This window comes from Eriocheir sinensis, chromosome 26, assembly GCF_024679095.1.
Source record: "Eriocheir sinensis breed Jianghai 21 chromosome 26, ASM2467909v1, whole genome shotgun sequence".
Taxonomy (NCBI): Eukaryota; Metazoa; Arthropoda; class Malacostraca; order Decapoda; family Varunidae; genus Eriocheir; species Eriocheir sinensis.
The window spans coordinates 1,498,302-1,521,542 of NC_066534.1; the positions used below are offsets into that span (position 1 = coordinate 1,498,302).

Consider the following 23,241-nt stretch of genomic DNA (forward strand, 5'->3'; position numbering starts at 1 on the left):
TGCGCCATGACGGGCTGGGGCAGAATACCATCCAGGCCCCTCAAGAGAGCCTACGGCGCAATAGGCGTAGACGTAAAAAAAAGAAAAGAAAATAAAGTGGAAACAAACCAGGATTTATGCAATAAGAATCATTAAATAAAAGAAATTGATTTTAAAAAAATCCGATTTAAGTCAAATAAATCGATTTCTTTTTTTTAGAAAAATCATGATTTTTCACCCCTGATATATATATATATATATATATATATATATATATATATATATATATATATATATATATATATATATATATATATATATATATATATATATATCAAAAGCAAAAAGTCAGCTGAGGGATATATGTAGCTATATACTCTCATTTAAGCAATTAAGAAACTTTTGGACCATACCTTAATAGGTCAGGTGAGGGGGAGTATATAGATTAATTACGGCGCCTTAATTGGGCCCAGCTGTCCGTGCCCCGCCCGTCTGCAGCCGCGTAATTCTTCTCTAATGATGTCTTCGAGTGACTGATATGTCTTCTGTCCTAAATCTGATACCAGTTCATGATGGCTTGTATCGCTGGACTGCAGGGCTTGTCTTGTCTTTATATCTGCTCCACCATTCTTCTAATGATGTCTTGGTATGTTGATCATATGTTCTCGATGTCTTTCTTCTCTGGTGCCAGTACATGATGTACATGGATGCTATCGCTGGACGCTTGTCAGGCTTGTCTTGTCTGCCCCTCCTTCCTTCTCTTTCTTGACACAAGTTCTTCTCTTGGAGTGGTCATATCGATATGTTGTTCTTTCTAAAAATTGATACAGTTCATGATGGCTTGTATCGGTGGACTGCAGGGCTTGTCTTGTCTGCTCCACCCTCCTTCTTAATTCTTCTTTTCCGCTTTGTATCAATGTCTTTTTATTTTCCATATAGGTCCTTCCTTATTTTTAATTGGTACTTATTTACACTTCCATACTCCGCACACTTAATACTCCACTGGGCACACTTATTATGTACTTCACTTTGCTGTTTCTTTTCTTTAATTGCAATCAACATTCAAGAGGTTAATTGAGGAAAAAGCAATAATTTTACGTAAAAGAGTTAAATTAAGACCTCTTAGGCTTCCGATTAGGGCTGACAAGATAGCTGAAAAAAACCCGGTCACTTTAATTAAGATGTCGTTGGTTATTATATAAGAAATTAAGGTTAAAGGAGCTAGTTTTTGGGTTGGCGAGACCGAGCTTGTGGCCAAGAAGACTTTGCCCGGCCGGTATTTCGTTGTCAAGGCAACAGGTTCGGCAAACAAAAACCAATGATTAACCATTTAAACGATAATCATATATATGAAAGCAGTTTTGGGGGCAAAACGTAAGAGCAAGAAGTACGACAATCCAACGTTACCAGATTATCGTACTATCGTATATACCAGTTTCTAGGCCATAGCTATTGCCAAAAAACACCAATAATTAACCATTTAAACGATCATCATATACAAAGGCAGTTATTTGGGTGATGAAAGCAGTTTTGGGGTCGGAAATCGGCAAACGTAAAGAGGCAGAGTACGACAATCCAACCTTACCAGATTATCGTACTATCGTATATACCAGTTTCTAGGCCATAGCTATTGCCAAAAAACACCAATAATTAACCTTTAAAACGATACTCATATATAAAGGCAGTTATTTGGGTGATGAAAGCAGTTTTGGGGTCGGAAATCGGCAAACATAAGAGGCAGAGTACGACAATCCAACGTTACCAGATTATCGTACTCAGAGCCTCGTATATACCAGTTTCTAAGCCATAGCTATTACCAAAAAACACCAATAATTAACCATTTAAACAATAATCATATATAAAGGCAGTTATTTGGGCGATGACAGCAGTTTTGGGGTCGGAAATCGGCAAACATAAGAGGCAGAGTACGACAATCTGGCAACGTTGACTGTGAGAGGAAGAAATGTACCATCTCAGCCTGTTTCTGTTTGGATTTCCTAGGATGAAAAATGTTAATCATATTCCCTAACAACATTAACACAAAAACCCAGCCTCCTTCCCAACATAGTGTATAGTATTTAGTAATTTTAGCATTGTTTATAGGGCGTAAAGTTTTTGATGAGTGCGGGAGTGCCATGACAGGCTGGTGTGGGTGTGTCCCGGGGCCAGGACGGTCGGGGAGGACAGGGCCTGGCACGAGCAGCGTTGAGGGGGCCTTGCAGCGTTATCCTGGCGGCACCCTGACTCTGAGGCACTCTGAAGAAGTACTTGGAGCTCTTTAACAGGTATGAGGTCCTTGCCGGGCAGGGGGGGAACTCAGCACCCTTGCTAAACAGAGGGGGCCTGGATCTTACCTAGACGGGGTCCAGGAGAAGGGAACCCCACAGGCGGCAACACGCCAGCAGAATGTATATTTGCGTAATTACTCTTAGCACTAAAACTATTAAGCCACTGCTGAAAGGATATTTGCGTAATTACTCTTAGCACTAAAACTATTAAGCCGCTGCTGAAAGGATATTTGCGTAATTACTCTTAGGACTAAAACTATTAAGCCGCTGCTGAAAGGATATTTGCGTAATTACTCTTAGGACTAAAACTATTAAGCCGCTGCTGAAAGGATATTTGCGTAATTACTCTAAGGACTAAAACTATTAAGCCGCTGCTGAAAGGATATTTGCGTAATTACTCTTAGGACTAAAACTATTAAGCCGGTGCTGAAAGGATATTTGCGTAATTACTCTTAGCAATAAAATTATTAAGCCGCTGCTGAAAGGATATTTGCGTAATTACTCTTAGCACTAAAACTATTAAGCCGCTGCTGAAAGGATATTTGCGTAATTACTCTTAGGACTAAAACTATTAAGCCGCTGCTGAAAGGATATTTGCGTAATTACTCTTAGGACTAAAACTATTAAGCCGCTGCTGAAAGGATATTTGCGTAATTACTCTTAGGACTAAAACTATTAAGCCACTGCTGAAAGGATATTTGCGTAATTACTCTTAGCACTAAAACTATTAAGCCGCTGCTGAAAGGATATTTGCGTAATTACTCTTAGGACTAAAACTATTAAGCCGGTGCTGAAAGGATATTTGCGTAATTACTCTTAGCAATAAAATTATTAAGCCGCTGCTGAAAGGATATTTGCGTAATTACTCTTAGCACTAAAACTATTAAGCCGCTGCTGAAAGGATATTTGCATAATTACTCTGAGGACTAAAACTATTAAGCCGCAGCTGAAAGGATATTTGCGTAATTACTCTTAGCACTAAAACTATTAAGCCGCTGCAGAATGTATAGGGTAAGGTAACCAGTAGGTACGCAAAAAATCGGCGATTTTTTTACACTCTGACCTGTACCCGCTATACTATTTAAGCAAACTACATCAATTATTGTTTGCAAATAAAGGAATGGCTATAGTTTCATGTGGTACAAGCATTTTTCGAATAAGATTTAACTGTACAGAAAAAATGGTGTATAAAGTTATGTAAATGCGTTTAGGCCTACCCCTACCCATTAGGTACTCACCCTTGTCCAGTAGGTACTCATTAATTTATAACTAAAAAACTACAACAGCTAGAAGAGTCTCCTTTGGATATTTTATTCATTCAACCTCCCTTTATATGTTAGTTTATTTGTTTTTGGTCATAGCGTTTTTCTGAAAACCTAGTTTTTTTGCACATTATGCTAAAAAAAAGGCCAGACTATTCGTCCTAGAACAACGATATGCATATCACTGGAAAGAGCTTGATTTGCGCTACAATGTTTAGGGATTAGATTTTCTATTTTCCATTTCATTCATCTACAATTAGTCTGTGAAAAATTAATTTACCGAAATTAGTGCGTTGCAAATTTTGCACTAACTTTTAATGGCCCTAATTCGACTAATTAGAACTCATTCAAAAATTTGCCTCCTAAATCTTTTAGAGAAAATCAAGCCCTTTCCACTGATATATATATTTTTGTCATAGGATAAAATGTGTAGTCTGTTTTTAGGTTTAAGGAAAGTTTGTTTAGTTTCGCACTAATTTGGCTCTAATTCGATAACTAATTGCCCAATTCTAATGAAATTTTATGGGTACATACAGTGTAGGGTACCCTATAACTGTGCCACATTTCAGTTGAATCGGATAATAAATACGGAATTACTAATCGGCAACCAGCCGGTTCCCTTAATCAAGTGAAATGTATATTGTAAAGGAAAAACTTTAGTTTTAGTGAATAAGAATATAGGACTTCCTTCAAACAAAATAGCAGTTATCACTTTACAATTTGAAGTGGGAGATAAGTATTTCCTTTATAGAAGTAGTAAATGCAAATCCATGAACACGGCCCCTGCACTCTGGATTTGGGGGTTCTAGTACAGCTAGCTCACATGCTCTGTGAGGATATGATAGTTCCGCGTAGTCTGGGACGACGAGAGTACCTACTGGACAACATGCACTGCGTACCTACTGGACAGCCAGTGGGGTAAGTTTGATGAGGTGGCACACAGACAGTTTTCACAGGACAGTGCTTCTTGTTCTCATATGCCATAGAGCTTGAGTTGTATTGCTGTGGATTGTGGCATACGTCTCTAGCAGTCATTTGAAAAAATGCGTACCTACTGGTCAAGTCTTGATTTCCTTGTCCAGTAGGTACGCACCTTTTTTCCAGTTTATAGATATGTACTGGAATAAAACCAACACCTATTTCTTGAAGTTTACCCTCCCAAATCAACCTGCAAAAAGGAAAAAGAAAAAAAAAATACACCGGAAACAAGGCAGACAACAAAAACGAAATTTGCAATCCTTAGCATTTCCCTAAGAAAACTACCACATTTCCTAATTGCATTCTTTTAGGGTACATAGTTTTTATGATATACATGTTATTTGTGGGATACTTCTGTATATGATGGAGGGATGGTTGAAGTATAATATGATATGAAGTTTGTTGATTTTGCTTTGGTCTTTTTTTGTGGGGACATTTTTAAATGCCAAATGCGTACGTACTGGACCACTGCGTACCTACTGGTTACCTTACCCTATTTGTGTAATCACTCTTAGGACTAAAACTATGAAGCCGCTGCTGAAAGGATATTTACGTAATTACTCTTAGGACTAAAACTATGAAGCCGCTGCTGAAAGGATATTTGCGTAATTACTCTTAGCACTAAAACTATTAAGCCGCTGCTGAAAGGATATTTGCGTAATTACTCTTAGCACTAAAACTATTAAGCCGCTGCTGAGAGGATATTTGCGTAATTACTCTTAGCACTAAAACTATTAAGCCGCTGCTGAGAGGATATTTGCGTAATTACTCTTAGCACTAAAACTATTAAGCCGCTGCTGAGAGGATATTTGCGTAATTACTCTTAGCACTAAAACTATTAAGCCGCTGCTGAGAGGTGTGTTGATTGCATTAAGTAAAGACTATTCATAAAATATTTGACATGTATATAAGTGAAATAAGTATTTATATTTCTGTAAGTAGAATAAAGTAATTTAGAGTTGATATTTTCAGTGACAAGAGTGTTTAGGAACTATAGTTAAAAATGACATCATATGAAATTATATATGAGGATACATTGGTATTAGTATGTAGGGGTTAATATCCGTATAGTCTTTGACCAAGGTACTCTGCTAGTTTTCTCTTTAATACAGTTAAGGGTGTTGACAGGATAACTGAGTCTGGCAGGCCAGAAATCGGTTCTTTTGGGTGGGGGAGCATATTTAAACCACTCTAACCGAACTTTATTTAACGTAACCTCTAACGGGGGGCTTCGATCCCTTTGACCCTCCAGCTAACCAGGGGGGCTGTGCCTCCCCCTGGACCCCCCCCACATGTATGATGCACCGGTAAAACTAGAGAAGTACAGTGGTATGTGACCTTAGAAAGGTTATTATTCTCGTGGGGCAATATTGGAGGTGCGTGGTGAATGTCCATATTTACTCAATAATGTAAGTGTTAACTATGAAAGAGGCGCCTAGGTCCCTTTCTTCAACATTAGCCATTATGACGGTAAATGCAGTCACGTCCACACGTTACGCACACTACGGGACGAGGTAGAACACCGTGATACCAAAGAATTTTCAACGCTTCTTTGTCGTCTTTGTACGCTTTATTAATCAATGCATACTCAGTGAGGAAACAAGCTGAACATAAAGACTCACAATGGATATTTCACAGTCTCATCAAGGCCACAGTCTAATAGACTGGATGTGTTACAAGAGTTTAATGAAAAGAAGCTAGCTTTTAGTGAGTCATACTTGTCTTGGTAAAACTCTAGAATCACACCCAACTCACTCTAAAAGTTAACACATTATTTGTTTAGATTGTATTTGCTAATCATCACTCTGGTAACCGTTTCCATAATTAGTATTTGTTTCTGAGATTTTGAAATGTGGGGAAATTTTACTATTTCAGCAGTGATAGGTTAGGTTACTTCTTTTTTTTTTTTTTACATCAGAGGACATGGCTCAAGACCCTTCTCTCTCTCTCTCTCTCAACCTATCCACTCTAGTACCCCCTCTGGTCCATGAGCAGGGTCCCATCCGTGAGCTTTTGTTCACGGTTGGGGCCTACTTTTTTTTTGTACTCTTGTTGCCCTTGAGCCATGTCCTTTGATGTAAAAACAAAACAAAAGTAACCTAACCTATCACCGCTGAAATAGTAATATTTCCCCGCATTTCAAAATCTCAGAAACGAATACTAATAATGGAAACTGTTACCAGAGTGATGATTAGCAAATACAATCTAAACAAATAATGTGTTAAATTTTAGAGTGAGTTGGGTGTGATTCTAGAGTTTTACCAAGACAGGTATGGCTCACCAGAAGCTAGCTTCTGTTCATTAAACTCTTGAAACACGACCAGTCTGTTAGACTGTGGCCTTCATGAGACTGTGAAATATCCATTGTGAGTCTTTATGTTCAGCTTGTTTAGTCACTGAGTATGCATTGATTAGTAAAGCGTACAAAGGCGACGAAGAATGCACAGTGGGGCAATACAGAACAGCAAAAACATTAATTTGCCTGGTTTTGTTCTAGTTTGTCCACTTGTGATCTCTGTGAGCTGTGAGTGAAATATAGAAACTGAGCATGTTGAACCAGATCTCTGTGAACAATTTTTCGGCTGCGGCGGCAGGTGCAAAAGCAGCATTGAAAAGTCAATCATTTAGTGATTTCAGGAGAAAAATACTGTCTTCTTAATAAACTGCATCAGATTTTGTCCAGAAATAAGCAGTCAGCATCTCAAAATTATTAGGCTACCCTCTCGTGAATAATCCCCGATGAATAGATATAGGGAGCTTCTTGGTAGGTTCAGGGGCTTCGTGGTGCAGTGGTTAGCACACTCGCCTCACAACCGAGAGATCCCAGGTTCGATTCCCGGGCGGAGTGTAAAAATTTGGGCGGCTTTTCCGATACCCTACGCCCCTGTCCACCCAGCAGTGTACCAGGTATTAATCGGGGGTTGTGTCCCGTCTCCTTGGATCTGTTCCCTTCAATAATTCCTTCCTCTTCTGTCTCTCTCCGGCATATGACCACAGATGTTGCGCCGACTAAACAAAACTTTCCAACTTTTCCCCTTCTCCTATAATTCCTTCCCCTCCTGTCTCTCCGGCATATGACCACAGATGTTGCGCTGACTAAACCAAACTTTCCAACTTTCTAGTTTGATGTTGAACCTTGGACCTGAGGTGATGCCTGGCTAGACTCCCTGCTCCGTGGCCCCAGCTATCATCACTTGGTTGGACGCTGCCACCAGGGCGAGTAGCATCTCCCAGGCCATCACAGCCCACCACCAACACCTTCAGTACCGACAACGACAGCAACAACATGGTCAGGTTTAAGAGAAGGTGCGTTTTCCCAGTTTCTGATTTTTTTCTTTCCTGAGAGAGCTGCATGAAGATTCTTTTTCTATTCTCTCTGAATATATCACGTCTTCTGTAATTGAAAACCAAAGGCCAAGGTTTTGACAAGAATATGTGGAAGTTATGCCCTTTTCCTGAACAACTAACAAATACCTAGAGTGAATTGATACCATAAATTCAGGTCTGGTTTTCAATTACAGAAGACATTATGGGTCGTATTACAAGACATTTCCCCGCCCAAGAACACATATTTGCCAAGGCTTTCGTAGGAGCTGTGGGCATTTCCAGGGGTAGTTTTATGACCCTGGTGGTAGTGTGACCCTTCCTCTGTACCATGAACTTAAAGAAACACATATTTGCCAAGGCTTTCGTAGGAGCTGTGGGCATTTCCAGGGGTAGTTTTATGACCCTGGTGGTAGTGTGACCCTTCTTCTGTACCATGAACCTAAAGAAACACATATTTGCCAAGGCTTTCGTAGGAGTTGTGGGCATTTCCAGGGGTAGTTTTATGACCCTGGTGGTAGTGTGACCCTTCCTCTGTACCATGAACTTAAAGAACCACTCATTAAAACCCGATTGATCCCCTCTTTGACCTTTAGAAATAGCTGATGTGATATTGCAAAGTGTCTTGTAATACCAGCCTATATATTCAGAGAGAATAGAAAAAGCGTCTTCATGCAGCTCTCTCAGTACTGCATACTCTGATGTGGATTTTGTGTTGAATTCAACACGGTCAGCCGAGTTAATGTATGATTTATGACAGCTATGATGATACAATACTTCTGTGGCAGGAAAATTAATACCACTTATTTTTGCCAACATAGCATCATCCTTCAGAATGATTGCAGCATCTTTAACCCGGTAGCAGCGACGGGCCAAATTTGTGGCTTTACTGTGTTGCAGCGACGGGCCAAATTTGTGGCTTTACTGTGTTGCAGCGACGGGCCAAATTTGTGGCTTTACCGTGTAGCAGCGACAGGCCAAATTTGTGGCTTTACCGTGTAGCAGTGACGGGCCAAATTTGTGGCTTTACCGTGTAGCAGCGACGGGCCAAATTTGTGGCTTTACCGTGTAGCAGTGACGGGCCAAATTTGTGGCTTTACTGTGTAGCAGCGACGGGCCAAATTTGTGGCTGTACCGTGTTGCAGCGACGGGCCAAATTTGTGGCTTTACCGTGTAGCAGCGACGGGCCAAATTTGTGGCTTTACCATGTAGCAGCGACGGGCCAAATTTGTGCCACGATATAAACCCCCCAAAATAGATGATACATAATCTGATCACAAATGCTTTGATATATATTATGAAATGGTTTGTGTGAGGGTGATTTTTTCTCATTTTTCTCGCTTGGAGGGACCATTAAGAAACATGATCCCCGCTGCTACCACCACCACCGGGTTGAGGATAGATTTTCTGCTGTTTCTGTTAAGCTAGCTCCCAACTCTTCCTTTTTCCCTTTTGCTCTCTTTTGAACATGTCCACAAAACAAACATGATCTTTGAAAACCCCCAGTTGGGGAGGTACTCTGATGATGAACATTGGAGTGCAGTACACTGTGAAATGTTGACCCTGCTCTTTCAGTCTCACTGTCTCCTGATTTATGGAGTCTCGTTGTACTAGCTGTTTTTGTTCTTTTCCAGGTTTCATTATCAAAAGACTTTACTTCTTCCTTGTTCTGATGACCGATGTGTAAAATGCAGGACCTTATCTTCTGGTTGCTTGTCATCTTTGGCATCACAATACAGTAATTCGCCATGCATAGGAAGGATTGGCGTTGAGTTATGTGGATATCTCCATTACTCCATCACACCTGCAATAAATGAAACTCAAAATTAAATTTATTCTGTGTAAAGTAGTTTACAACAACAAGCATATTGAAGCACAATACTCCTGTAATAGTAATTACAACAAATAGGTCACACATTTACTGTCCTTTTCTTCATTTTCTCTAAGTTTTTAAATTTCATTTACTCTTTTATTCCTTCTCCTCAAACCTGGATGTAACTGTGACCATAGTTTTGATTTCTTTCTTAGACCATCAAGTAAATAATCATATCAGAAGGTTGTATAAGGAAACACCATTCGAGGAGGAGCCTTTATTGTGACAACGTTTCGCCTCTCTTGGCTTTATCAAGTGAGAAGCCTTTATTGTGACAACGTTTTGCCTCTTGGCTTTATCAAGTGAGAAGCCTTTATTGTGACAATGTTTTGGCTCTCTTGGCTTTATCAAATGAGAAGCCTTTATTGTGACAATGTTTTGGCTCTCTTGGCTTTATCAAATGAGAAGCCTTTATTGTGACAATGTTTTGCCTCTCTTGGCTTTATCAAATGAGAAGCCTTTATTGTGACAACGTTTTGCCTCTCTTGGCTTTATCAAGTGAGAAGCCTTTATTGTGACAACGTTTTGCCTCTCTTGGCTTTATCAAGTGATAAAGCCAAGAGAGGAGAGACATTGTCACAATAAAGGCTTCTCCTCAAATAGTGTTTCCTTATACAACCTGTTGGCTAGTCCTGCCTGTTCACATTAGAAAGTTATTCAGTTTTGTTTTTATGTATAGCACGAAGCATGGGAGTTCTGGAGTCTCTAAGCCTCGGGTGTTAGTAGCCTGACTTGTTTGTATTATAAAAGTTTTGATCTAAATTTTAAGAAATTTTTCAAGTGCTGGTGAAAAAATGTGCTTCAGAACAACAATATATTTAATTACTCCAAATTTTATTTTACTCAGGAAACCCAAGACACATTTAGGTAACTACATATATTGGCATCATCCAGGTGAAATTTGACCACTGTTGGTCCATTAGTTAGGTTACAGTGGGCCAAAACGTGGGAGTCAAATATTTCCCTCACTGCACCGCATGGTCCAACATATATGCCCCTGCCACAACATGTTGGCCGGGCTGTGACCAGTAAGAAACAGGTTTCTTATACTCTCATGGGATGTACTTTTCAAAAATACCATCAAACCTTTTGGCCTCAGAAGGGTGATTAAAACCCCCCCTAGCTTTCTATTTAAGTGTCTATTCATCATGTGTTGGTGTGTGTAGTGATTCTGTCTGTGGTTGGGTTTGCGTGTGTTCATGTGTGTGTGTCTCGCTGCAGGTACCTGGTGGTCGAGGTGGTGCCGGAGGGGGACGGAAAGGTGAGGATCAGCAATCTGCAGGAGGCGGTGCTTCAGGCTGTCAAGCGGATACATGGGGACTATGGGGTTGGTGCCGTCACTGCTGGGTTAAGCGGTGAGACTCTTCCATTCATTGTTTTTTTGGGGGGCTTCGTGGTGCAGTGGTTAGCACACTCGGCTCACAACCGAGAGAGCCCGGGTTCGATTCCCGGGCGGAGTGGAAAAATTTGGGTGGCTTTTCCGATACCCTATGCCCCTGTCCACCCAGCAGTGTACCAGGTATTAATCGGGGGTTGTGTCCCTTCTCCTATAATTCCTTCCCCTTCTGTCTCTCTCCGGCATATGACCACAGATGTTGCGCCCACTAAACAAAACTTTCCAACTTTCATTGTTTTTGGTCTGTGGTGACTACAGGAGGAGGGTATCAGGGCACCTCTCCTCCCAAAATTGACCTATCTTTCAGCCACTCCTCTAACTCTTTTCAGAAACAGTGAGTAGCGGGCTTTTTTTTTTTTTTTTAACATTTGTTGCCTTTTTTATGCCCTTGAACTGACTCCTCTGCTGTAAAAAAAAAAAAAAAAAAAAAAAAAAAAAACCTACTTGAGGCTAGCCCTAATAAATCACTTCAGGTTGATAGTTTGTAACGCGCTCTATTCATGAATGATCTTACGTCTACGCCTATAGCGCCAGTAGGCTCTCTTGAGGGGCCTGGATGGTAGTCGGCCCCAGCCCGTCATGGCGCAGGCAGGTGTTTATAGTGGCGCCATCTTCTCTTGGCTCATGCTGCCCCCCGGAACTCCTTCTTGATTCACTTGGACGGTTTCCTCTAGATTCCGGGTTGATGGGTGGTCTTCAGGACAGCATGTGGGTAGTTTTAAGCCACTCGGCGGTGACTGAAAAATCCCAGGTGGTAGCGTGGGGATTCAAACCCGCGTTGTCCATCACGTGGTGAATATGGGCCCAGCACGCTACCACTCAGCCACAGCCTGTATTTAGGGTTCACAGCAAGGAATGAGGCCAGCAAGCTAGACCCTTAGTTAATTTCTGAAGGCTGTTAACCCTCTCGTGCACGAAGATGCGTTTCACGTCATCAAGGGTAAAAGGTCCTGGCGCACGATGACGCAGAACGCGTCATAACAGTTTAAAAATTTGATTAAAAATTAAGTTTTCAGTGAAAGTGCGTCAAATTTGGGAGCGTCATTTGTTAGGATAAGTTTCTTTATGGTAACATATGGCAACCTTTCTGAGGAGCGTAGATGAGGAGTGGATGGAGGAGGGGTCGGTCACCTCAAAAAAAATAGTTTTCTTGGTGTAACTCAGGAACTAATTGGCGTATGAGGATTTTGAGGATACCATAAGAATCATCACTAAATTCTGCTTCGAAACATATATTCGGCTAAAAAAGTTGGCCCACAAAATTTCGAGCTAGCTAGCGAGGGAAGAGTTGGTACTTAGGATTTATTGTCTATAATACTCTATACAGAGACTTGAAACGAGTTTGTATTGTTTATTTTCCTCTGTTTTTATTTGCGCATGTTCTGGTACAAGTCTTAATGAAGCCATTGATACCAAATTTATTGGGGTACGATATATCTGTGAGGGTAAAGTACAGCCAGGAATGTAGAGTATCGCGGCGGCATGTGGGTAGTTTTAAGCCACTCGGCAACAAAACACTATTACTATTAAGTCAACCTTTACTAACAAGAAAGTACGTCCCTTAGGCTTAGATGTCTCATTGTTACTGTTTTCCAGTGAAGTACCTCAACCCTGAGACGGGCGCAGCCTTCATCAGCTCTGGCCGAGGTCCTCACCGCCTGGTGGCCTCGGCCCTCCCCTTCGTCACACAGGTGGGCGGCAAGGCGGCCACCGTGCGCTCCCTGCACCACGCTGCCTCCATGCGCCACGGCTTCATCTTCCTCAAGGTTTGTTGCTGGCCATGTGCTTCACACCTTGCTTTCTATTAACCCGGTGGTGGTGGTAGCAGCGGGGATCATGTTTCTTAACCCCTTCAACACGAAGACGCGTATACTGTGTCCTTGCGTGCCCTGTACCATATCCAAGGACGCTCATACTGTGTCCTGGCGCACTTTAGCCAATATACAAGTCATTTTATCTCTATATTTATGCTTACATCTCAAAACTAGCAATTAATTTATGTTTCTTTATGTGCATCATTTAATTCTGCATGTTTTCATATATAATACATGATGATTGTGTTGAGTTTATGGCTGAAAACTTGTTATATTCAATAGTGACATCTGAAATTTGGCGCGCGCGGTGATCTCGGATGCGGCACGGGGCGCTGTTTTGGCCCAGCCGTAGTGAAGGGGTTAACCCGGTAGCAACAACGGGCCAAATTTGTGGCTTCACCGTGTAGCAGCGACAGGCCAAATTTGTGGCTTTACCGTGTAGCAGCGATGGGCCAAATTTGTGGCTTCACCGTGTAGCAGTGACGGGCCAAATTTGTGGCTTTACCGTGTAGCAGCGACGGGCCAAATTTGTGCCATGATATAAACCCCCCAAAATAGATGATACATAATCTGATCACAAATGCTTTGATATATATTATGAAATGGTTTGTGTGAGGGTGATTTTTTCTCGTTTTTCTCGCTTGGAGGGACCATTAAGAAACATGATCCCCGCTGCTACCACCAACACCGGGTTAATGATATTCTAAAAACCTGGTGTCTCTTCTAACTTGCCATTATTGTTGAAAAGTATTTTGGAAGTCATTAGTGACATTATCCAACTGTACTTCAATTTGTTTTCTACCTTCATATATATGTTTCATAAGAGGAGAGTTTCCACACCCTGGCTTAGGTTGTGCTGGCAAGGACTTGTACAGGTAACTCTCGATTTACGCGAGTTTTGTGTCCTTGAAGAGGTCATTGTGTAAATCCAAAACAATGTAGTAAATCCAACAAGAGGTAGGTTTGTACCTTTATTGCCTACTGTATCACTCTGACTCCTCTCCCTCCCGTGGTTCCTCCTCTGGCTGCCCTTCCCCTCGTGGTAGCACAGCAGTGAGGGTGTTGTTGTTGTTGTTGTTGAGTAGCATGGGTACTGTATTGTTGTTCAAGTGGCGCGCAGGAAGAACTGAGCTCAGCTGTGTGGCCGTGTGAGTCCAGTTGCGTGAGACATCTGGTGGACACTCCATAAAATATCGTATATAAGTGAAAAAAATGTGTAAATTAAACATTTATTTGGATTTTGGACCACGCGTTATTTAAAAAATGCGTAAACCAAACTTGCGTAAATTGAGAGTTACCTGTATCTCTTTTCCTGTGTGTGTGTGTGTGTGTGTGTGTGTGTGTGTGTGTGTTACCTGCAATAATGTTTCCTTTCATGTGGTGTAATTCAGTGTCATGTTTCTTAGTAGGTATTATTATTAAAACTCGCGTAAATCGAGAGTTACCTGTATATCATTTGTCTGAACAAGTTGCGTCTTTCCTCCTGCCACAGAAGTACAATGAAGACAAGCTGAAAGAGATGGAACAGAAGCTGCCCGCCGCGGAGAGGGAGCGCTGGACCCTGGCTGTGAGCTGACACATACAAGCAGGTGGTAGACAGTCATGTAGGATCTTCCATTTTCAGTAAATCATCGCTCAATATTACGCTGAGGCCATTCTTTAAGTCTTTACCTTCTTCCAAACTGTGATTTGGTGTAACTTATTCCTAATCCAAAAGATTATTGTTTTTATGCTACCAAGGTGCCTTGGTAGCATAGTTCAGTACAATGGGGAGTTTTGCCAGGAAGTCTTACGGTGGACCCTCAAACTCTCGTAACCTACACAAATAACGATGGGAAATTAAAAGTTATCATTAACCCTTTCAGTACGGTGACGCCGACGTCAGCATCATCATATGGAAAGGGTTAGTCCTCTTCTAAACCTCTTAATCCTTTTCCATTTCCTCTTAATCCTCTTCTACACCTCTTAAGAGGAAATGGAAGAGGATTAAGAGGTTTAGAAGAGGATTAATCCTCTTCCATTTCCTCTTAACCCTTTCCATACTGTGACACCGATGTCTGCGTCACTGTATTGAAAGGGTTAAGACTGTTATTCATTGATGTTTCTTTCTTTTTCTTTTTTTTTTTATTTTTTTTTACAGCAGAGACAGCACAAGGGCCCCAAAAAAGGTAACAATTATAAAAAAAACCGCTACTCGCTGCTCCTGTAAAGAATCCAAAGAGGTGGCTGAAAGAGTAGTCAATTATGTTAGAACTGTTGTCATCGGTCGGAAACTACAAAAAAATGCAATGCGGTGAGTACGCTAGTTTGGCAACACTGCGCTCAGCCGTGGCATCATTGTTTACTGATCCCTTGAAAGGTACCTGTGTAGTGCGGCGACTATGCCTGATGAACGAGCCTCCCATAACCCACTTAGCCAGTGGGGTATCTCTTTGGCCGACTCGGTAAGGAGTGGCTCTCCCGTCACGCTGGTCGCGGGTTCAATCCCAGGCAGCCGGGGAATACCCTCTCCTGGTCTTGATTAATTTCTCGTGTGTTTCGGTACACGCAGAGGACGTGTTGGGAAATAGAAAGGAAAATAAGCTCTCGGGGCATGACATGCAGCACTGCTCGTCTTCCACCCCGCCATCAAGTATTAGTGAATTCTCGACTCTCCCCTTTGTGTTAATATTCATATGTATATCCATATACATCCAGTATATTATTGATTAATTTGAGTGTTTGCCGGGCCCTTGGAAGGCCTGTTTGTGGCTGTTCCCAGCGGTACACACGTACAAACTTTATACCCATTACCCCTCTGCCAGTCTCCACCATGTTTGTTTACTCCTCAAAGCAGTAGCCTCGAGTCTCTAAGGAGGACCAGTTCTGGCAGGTCACAGTAAGTATCAAGCATTTTAAATGTAAAATATTGGGATTTAGGGCCGCTTTCACAGTCACTTTTGTTTGTTTTGATCATTACCAATGGCGGCGATCGCCGCTATAGTATTTCCACTTGAAACTGGACGATGGGGTAGTGGCGGCTGCGGCATTAGCCTCGCCCCACACTTTGCCACACACTCTCAACACCTCTCACTTCCTCTGCAGCTGCCACTACCCAGTGAACGCTACACTATGGACCGGAAACTTGCCCCAGCCCTGTCATTAAGCCGCGAATTTTGGAAAATCAACCGCTTTGGTGCGAATCGCCATAACTCCCTTATTTCTGGGGCTACAGAAATTTTTTTGGTATCAATCGACGGGAACATGAAAGGGATGTATTTTGTAATAAGCCGCCGGGCTCAAAAAGGTAAATAATTGAATAAATTCACAAAAAAACTATTTTTGAGTTCTCAACCTTAAAGCCCACTCATTTTTAGAGAATTCCAAAAACACTTATTTAACAAATAATTTAGCCCTGCCAATGTGTTTTCCAATATGATGCATAACATTTCCCTACTCCCAGTAGTTTCGTCACAAAGAAATAGGGTTGAATACTAAATAAAACAAAAAATAACATGTATAATAAGGCGCTTAACATAGGTTGATTTATATAGTGAAATGACTATTTAAAAATAGTAACTTTTATATAGATATCTTTAAATATTTTAGATTTTGACAAACTCCAGACACTTTGTTGTTTTTGTCTAGTGTGGCCTTGTTATTGCCTCTAGAAGGCTGTACTTTGGCATGTAGCCCCTCTTGGCAATGTTGTTTGACCAGCTCGAAGGATTTTTTGATAGCTCAATTCCAAGTTTGTTGTCGAGCCGTCACAAAATAGCCCGTTTTTCGGCCCTTTTGCTGCAATTTGGACACGTCCTAGTTTTTTGCTTATAACTTTATTTATTTAGTGCTTTCCACTTTTTTTTCTGATTATTAATCTGTATTAATAGAGCTTTCATTTGCCACCAAACACGCCTTCCCAGCTTCAGTAGTTTTTGCTCGAGCTTGACCAGAAGTCACGACGAACATTCGCCGAATCTGACTCATTTCACGCGCCGCGATGAAAAACCTTCCTCACGCCACAAAAATTAATATATCTGCATAAACATTCATATATGAACACTCCAATATGTTGACTATCTTGTATTAAAAGCATTTTTAGATATCTATATAAAAAGTTACTATTTTTATATAATCATTTCACTATATAAATCAACCTATATTAATTGCCTTATTATACGTTATTTTTTATTTTATTTAGTATTCAACCCTATTTCTTCCCATTTATGAATAATACATTTAATTTGCTTTATTTTGATACAAAATATGTATGTATATATATGTATGTTTACGTACATATATATACATACATACTGCGTAATAGGAAACCGCGCCTTATGAATCTGCGTCATACGCGACTTGACTGTGTGTGTGTGTGTGTATATATATATATATATATATATATATATATATATATATATATATATATATATATATATATATATATATATATATATATATATATATATATATATATATATAGTTACTATTACTTCCTCCATTTGAACATTCATCTTGTCATCTTGTGATTCATTAAATTTTGATTCTTTTGTAAAAACTTTTTGAAACTTCTTGTTTAGTAGCTCAGACATGTCTTTGGGATCTTCAATTATCTTATTTCAGTCTTTCTATTTTTTCCTTAGGTGTGTGTGTGTGTGTGTGTGTGTGTGTAATATTAATTGTCACAAAACACACACTCCCTCCCTCTCAGTGTTTCCCATTCTGGATGGTAAACAAATATCTTAAAATTGTTTCCCAATCGTTGTTTCCAAACAATCAGAAACGCTTGGGAAGCAGTTTGGGAACAATATTTCTTAAGTGTCCTGGTGTGGACAGGAGGCCTCAAGAGGTAGCTTAGTGGTTCTGTGCAGTGTGTCAGTGTCTGGCTCCAGCAGGTTACCTTATATCAGCGAGAAGAGAAGAGTGTCGGCAATGTGCTATACAGGTCTTGGGCAGCTGATTATGTACTGTTGAGGTTCATTGCACTAAGGGTTGACTATAATAATAATAAAACAATAAGAACAGCAGTAATATGAAAACTAATAAAAATAATCATAACAGTAAGCTTAACAGGATACTGGAGCATTTTTATATCTTTTTAATTTTTTTATTCAACAACATACAGTGTTTACTGACCCTCTTTCATTTGTCTCAGGCAGCACGAGTACAACCTGAAGACATAGTTTCCCCCACAGCTTAGGTCACCAGTAGCGTAAGTTAAGGGTAGTAATTTCCTCTTATTTCTCTCTTTACTGTAAAATTTCCATGTCCCTTTCTTCCTTAAAGGCACATGGTGTTCTCTTCTAACTATTTCCTGCTGGCACGGAGAGGTGGGTGGGGAGGAGCCTTCATCTATTCTGTCCTGTAGCGGTAGTAAACAGACACCCTCGCCATATACCGACAGGTCTTCTGGTGTCTGTTATTCCTCTGTATAATAACTGAATCATGTGGTAATATTGTCCTGAACTTGAGGTAGAGGTGCGGGTGTTTACATTGTCCAGCCAGCGTTGCCGTCACCGCTAGTGTCCACGGAGGCGGCGGCTTTGTCCAGCAGGGCCTGTAGGGCGGACGGCAGCTCAACGTCATCACCGCTATCCTTTGGCTCCTTCCTCCACAGTCTAAATCGCTCCTTCTTCCTTCCCTTCGCTGGAGAGCTCGGTTCGCCTACAAGTTTCCCTCCCCCGCAGTCGTTTCTCCACTCCTCCAGCGCCAGGTCAAGCTTGTCATTGTCACTGTCATAGTCGCTGAGGTCGAGGTCAAAGCTCTCGTCATCATCGTAATCCTTTTTGTCGTCTATATCGTCTACCGAGGTGGTGAAGGAGTTTGCCGTAATATTGGTTTCTTCGTCAAAGCTCTCGTCATAATCCTTTTCGTTAATTTTTTTGTCTAGATCGTCGACCGAGGTGGTGGAGGAGTCTGCCGTCATCTCTGTGGTCAATGCGTTATTTTCAGCTTCCCTCGGTTCTTTCGTTCCTGCCGTTTCTTCCTGCGCTTCCGTTCTGTCTACCGAGGTGGTGGAGGAGTCCGCCGTCATCTTGGTTTCTTTCCCTGCGGTTGACGTGTTATTTTCTTGCGTTCTCTCGACTTCCCTCTGTTCTTTTGTTCCTGCCGTTTCTTCCTGCGCTTCCGTTCCGGCACTTTTCTTTCCATCCGCTTCTCTCTGGCTTCTTATTTCCTTCCGCTCTCTCTTGTCCACTCTCTTCTGCATCTCCGTTTCTGTTCTTCCTCTCTCGACAACTTCCTTCTCCACTTCCCTTTCTTTCCTTTCCTTTCCACATCGTTTTTCCTCCTCTTTTCCCTTCTTTTCCCGCTTTTTCTCTTCCTCCTCCTTGCCTTTCTTCGTCTCTTTCCTCCCCTTCTGAGTGGCTGTGCACCGTCTGTTCAAGTGCATTTCCTTTATATAGGCGTCCAACTGGTCCAGAGGCACTATTTCCTCAAGGGTGTCATCTGCGGAAGCTTGGGAACACTGCAAATTGGGAAGGAGCGGGCTACTCTCCTTCATATCCCTCTCATCTTCCTCTTGTAGGTCATTCTCTTCAATCTCTTCCTCACTACTACTTATCTCATCCACACTCATTCCACTGTGAACGTGTGTCAGATTCAAATCCACGCTTTCCCTTTCAGTCTCAGCGATCACATTTATCTCATTCCCGTTTACCCCATTCATCTGCACTTCCCCATCACCGGCGTCCCTGGTGTGTGAAGGAGGCTGGGGAGCAGTGAGCGGCCCTAGGAACTTCGCCAGCCTGGGGTCACGTGAAGCATCCTCCTCCTTCACGTAAGACAACCCCCCTATGCCGGCAGGAGGCGTGTACCCTTCCATCAGCTCTCGTGCGGCCAGTGGTAGGTCTGTGAGGGGCGCTGCATCTCCTGTCTGGCCGCCTTGCCCACTATTGTCCACCAATCGCCGCTCCAACTCATTAACCCGGTCGACCAAGACTCTGCAAAAGTGTGGTACGATTAGGGGACGGTGGTACTAGTAGTTAGTAACAGAAGTAGGTCATAGTAAAGTCACAGTAGCTGACTACCAAACCCTGGCTCATCAAATTGTCTTCACAGGAACGTACTCTCAATGTGCAACGACCCACACATCACACCCAGCCACACCTCACCAAACATCACAACTTGCCACACCACACCTTGCTACACCCAGCTACACCACACCACACACGGGCCTAAACGTAACTGGGTGGGCGACTACCCACCTACAAAAATAAATTGCCCACCCACTAAATTGATTTCACCCAAAAGGTAAAAAAAGAAAAAATGGGGGGAATGACTCTGGGGTGTGTGTGTTTGTGTCATTTTACTACGTAGCTCTACCTTGACATTACGCTGCCATATGCACGAATCTCACTCACTACACACACACACACACACACACACACACACACACACACACACAAGCCCAGGCCCTGTAAAACTACAACTAGGTAAATACACACACACGTATACGTATGCATATGTACATACATATATAATATAATTATAATGTGTGTGCATGTGTCACAAGGAATGTGATCATTTTATACTAGGTCCAGATTCTGACGTCTGAGTGTTGTTCAGACGGTGTTTGCAGTTGGACAAGTAAAGACCATAAAAGTCATGTGACTAGCTATCATTATAGTGTCCTTGATTTTCATCAGTCAGCTCGCTATATAGCCGACACCAGTGATTCTCAAAGTGTGCCGCCATTATCTCCTTGGTGTGCCGCAAAAATTTGGGTGGGATTTTGATTTGTGTTCATAATATAATGAAACTATTGTAAATTGTAAGTTATATTTATCAAGGGTGACTAAATATAATATGAGTTATATATATATATATATATATATATATATATATATATATATATATATAAATATATATATATATATATATATATATAGATAGATAGATAGATAGATAGATAGATAGATAGATATAGATATAGATATAGATAGATATAGATATAGATAGATAGATAGATAGATATAGTAGAGCCCCATTTAGTGCGAAAATTAGGTGGATGAACGCGGTCGCGCTAACTGAATTCGCGCTAATTGAATAAAGTAACCAATATGAAAAAAGTTATTTGGTGCACACGTGGGTCTGACTTTTTGGTTTGATAATCACTCAAAATACGCAATCATCAGTTATCGAGCTGTGATAGTGACTCTTGCGGCCCAAGGTGTCGGCAAGTGGGTGTGACAAGAGTTCGGCCCCAGCAAAGGTTCAGCGGGCAGGGTGTGGGCGTGTGTGGGTGTTGTGCCCGGCCAGGCAGACATCACACTCATTATTATCGAGTGTGTTACAGTGACGGTGGCCACTCAATCAATAGTGATGCCTTGTCTCATCTGCCCCGCCGCGGCAGGTAATAGTGGCGCCCCGCAGGGCTGACACAGCGAAGCTCACGCCCGTGGCGACTCCCCAAGGATGGCGATGGAGGCGGCGGCGGGGCTGGGACACGGAGTGTGGCAGTGGCTGCTGCGGCACCACACACGGGCGGCGAGCTGTGCACCGCCCCCAGCGGGATGCGGCAGGTGAGGCGGGCAGCCTCCGAAGGGGGCCAGGGGGGGCAGGACGACGTTAGGGAGCATGAGAGACTGGGACCGTGTGGGAAGTGGTGGTGGGGGGCTGTGTTGTGGTGTGAGGCAGGCCACCCAGGCCACCGCGCATCATGGTGGCTTGGCGCAATTTTCAAAATTCAGTCGTGGTAGCTGCTCGCACTAACTGAGGCTTTCGCACTAATTATTTTTTTTCTTGGTAGATGGTGGCTCGCGCTAATTGCGGTTCGCACTAATTGATCTCGCGCTAAGTGGGGCTCTACTGTGTGTATATATATATATATATATATATATATATATATATATATATATATATATATATATGTATATATATATATATATATATATATATATATATATATATATATATATATATATATATATATATACACACACACACACACACACACACACACACACACACATATATATAAACACATTAAAGGGCAGGTGTGCTGCAAAAATATTAATTGTTTGTTAGTGTGCCGTCATACTAAATAGTTTGAAAACCACTGCCCTACAGTCTACTTGTGTAATAGCCCTGATAATTCATGGGTGTCAATTGTGGGGGGGACATGTCCCCCTCACCTTTCAGACTGAGGGGATAGAGTATCCTCCACACACACACTTTTCATGGTAAGCTGTCCATTACTAAGGTGTAATAATCAAGTCAACACTTAATCATAAAATGTCACATTAGAAAAAATGAAGCTTATTAATGTCTGCCGTGAATTAAGTAAAAGATAACTTAAAAAGTTTTATCAAATAATATTTTCATTATGTATGTACAATTATTTATAAATTATACATAAAGCTGAAATAAGTGTACATTATACACGTATGATCTTTAATATGCGATGACTAACTCAGTAACAAAAAACACACACACACAAAAAAAATAATAAATCAGTGCCCACCCACTAAAAAATTCTTAGGTTTAGCCCTGACCACATCACACCCAGCCACACCATACTTGACACCTAGCTACACTGAACCCAGCCACACCTCATCACACCCAGCCAGCCATACCACTCATCACACCAGGGATGGAGTATATTTGTATTCAGTGTTCGTATTCAAATGCGTTTGAATACTGTATTTGCTGAGTAAGAGCAGATTAAGGTGGTTTGTACATGTGAGGATAAGAGGAGAAGAACACATCCTGAGATGAGCACTGAACTTTGAGGCAGAAGACCAGCAGGAAGGCCAAGGAAGATGTGGAGAAAGGTAAAGGTGAGGAAGATATGAGGAGGCTGAACATCACGGAAGAAATGGCTATGGACCGGCAACAGTGGAGGAGGCTCATATCCCCCCACCACCATTGGGAAGAAATGGACGTTAAACAATGATGATGATGATAACCGTATTTGGGTGTATTCATATTCGAATAAATATTAATAGAAATCAAAGTATTCTCATTCATATTCGTAGCTTCCTGCTGGGCGGACGTTTAATCGCAGTGTATAGTACAGGGTTCCCAGGCTGTGACACATTGGCTGGATTCTGATTCAGTTGCCCCGTGCCAGTGTGGACGCTGAATGTGTGATCATGACCTCATCTTACTGTTGCATAACTTCAGAACAGTTCTACATACGTAAGGTATCGGAGAAGCTGCCCAAATTTTTTCCACTTCGCCCGGGAATCGAACCTCGGCTCTCTCGGTTGTGAGCCGAGTGTGCTAACCACTGCACCACGAAGCCCCCTGTAAAAGTCTGGGAATGGCAGTGGTCCCTGGACAGTAGTGATTTCTAATGGCCAGTTTGACAGTCCACCCCAGTCATTGTTGTAAGCGCCCAAACCAA

General features: G+C 41.7%; 2 protein-coding genes across 3 annotated transcripts in view; one reads left to right on the forward strand and one right to left on the reverse strand.

Moving 5' to 3' along the window:
- Window positions 1-2,122: 2,122 nt before the first annotated feature.
- LOC127003687 (ribonuclease P/MRP protein subunit POP5-like) lies at window positions 2,123-14,558 on the forward strand. The gene is made up of 5 exons (XM_050870620.1): window positions 2,123-2,264; window positions 7,630-7,813; window positions 10,926-11,059; window positions 12,697-12,866; window positions 14,407-14,558. Exons 2-5 carry the CDS (start codon window positions 7,794-7,796, stop codon window positions 14,488-14,490), a joined length of 408 nt encoding a protein of 135 aa, XP_050726577.1. The 5' UTR covers window positions 2,123-2,264; window positions 7,630-7,793; the 3' UTR covers window positions 14,491-14,558.
- A 3,430-nt stretch (window positions 14,559-17,988) lies between these two features.
- The window catches only part of LOC127003685 (uncharacterized), a 32,365-nt gene continuing 27,112 nt past the window's right edge, over window positions 17,989-23,241 (reverse strand). For both annotated transcript variants that reach the window (XM_050870612.1, XM_050870611.1), the window contains one exon: window positions 17,989-19,834. In XM_050870612.1, coding sequence (XP_050726569.1) covers window positions 18,382-19,834 — 1,453 coding nt within the window. In that variant the 3' untranslated portion in view covers window positions 17,989-18,381. The remainder of the gene's footprint in view (window positions 19,835-23,241) is intronic.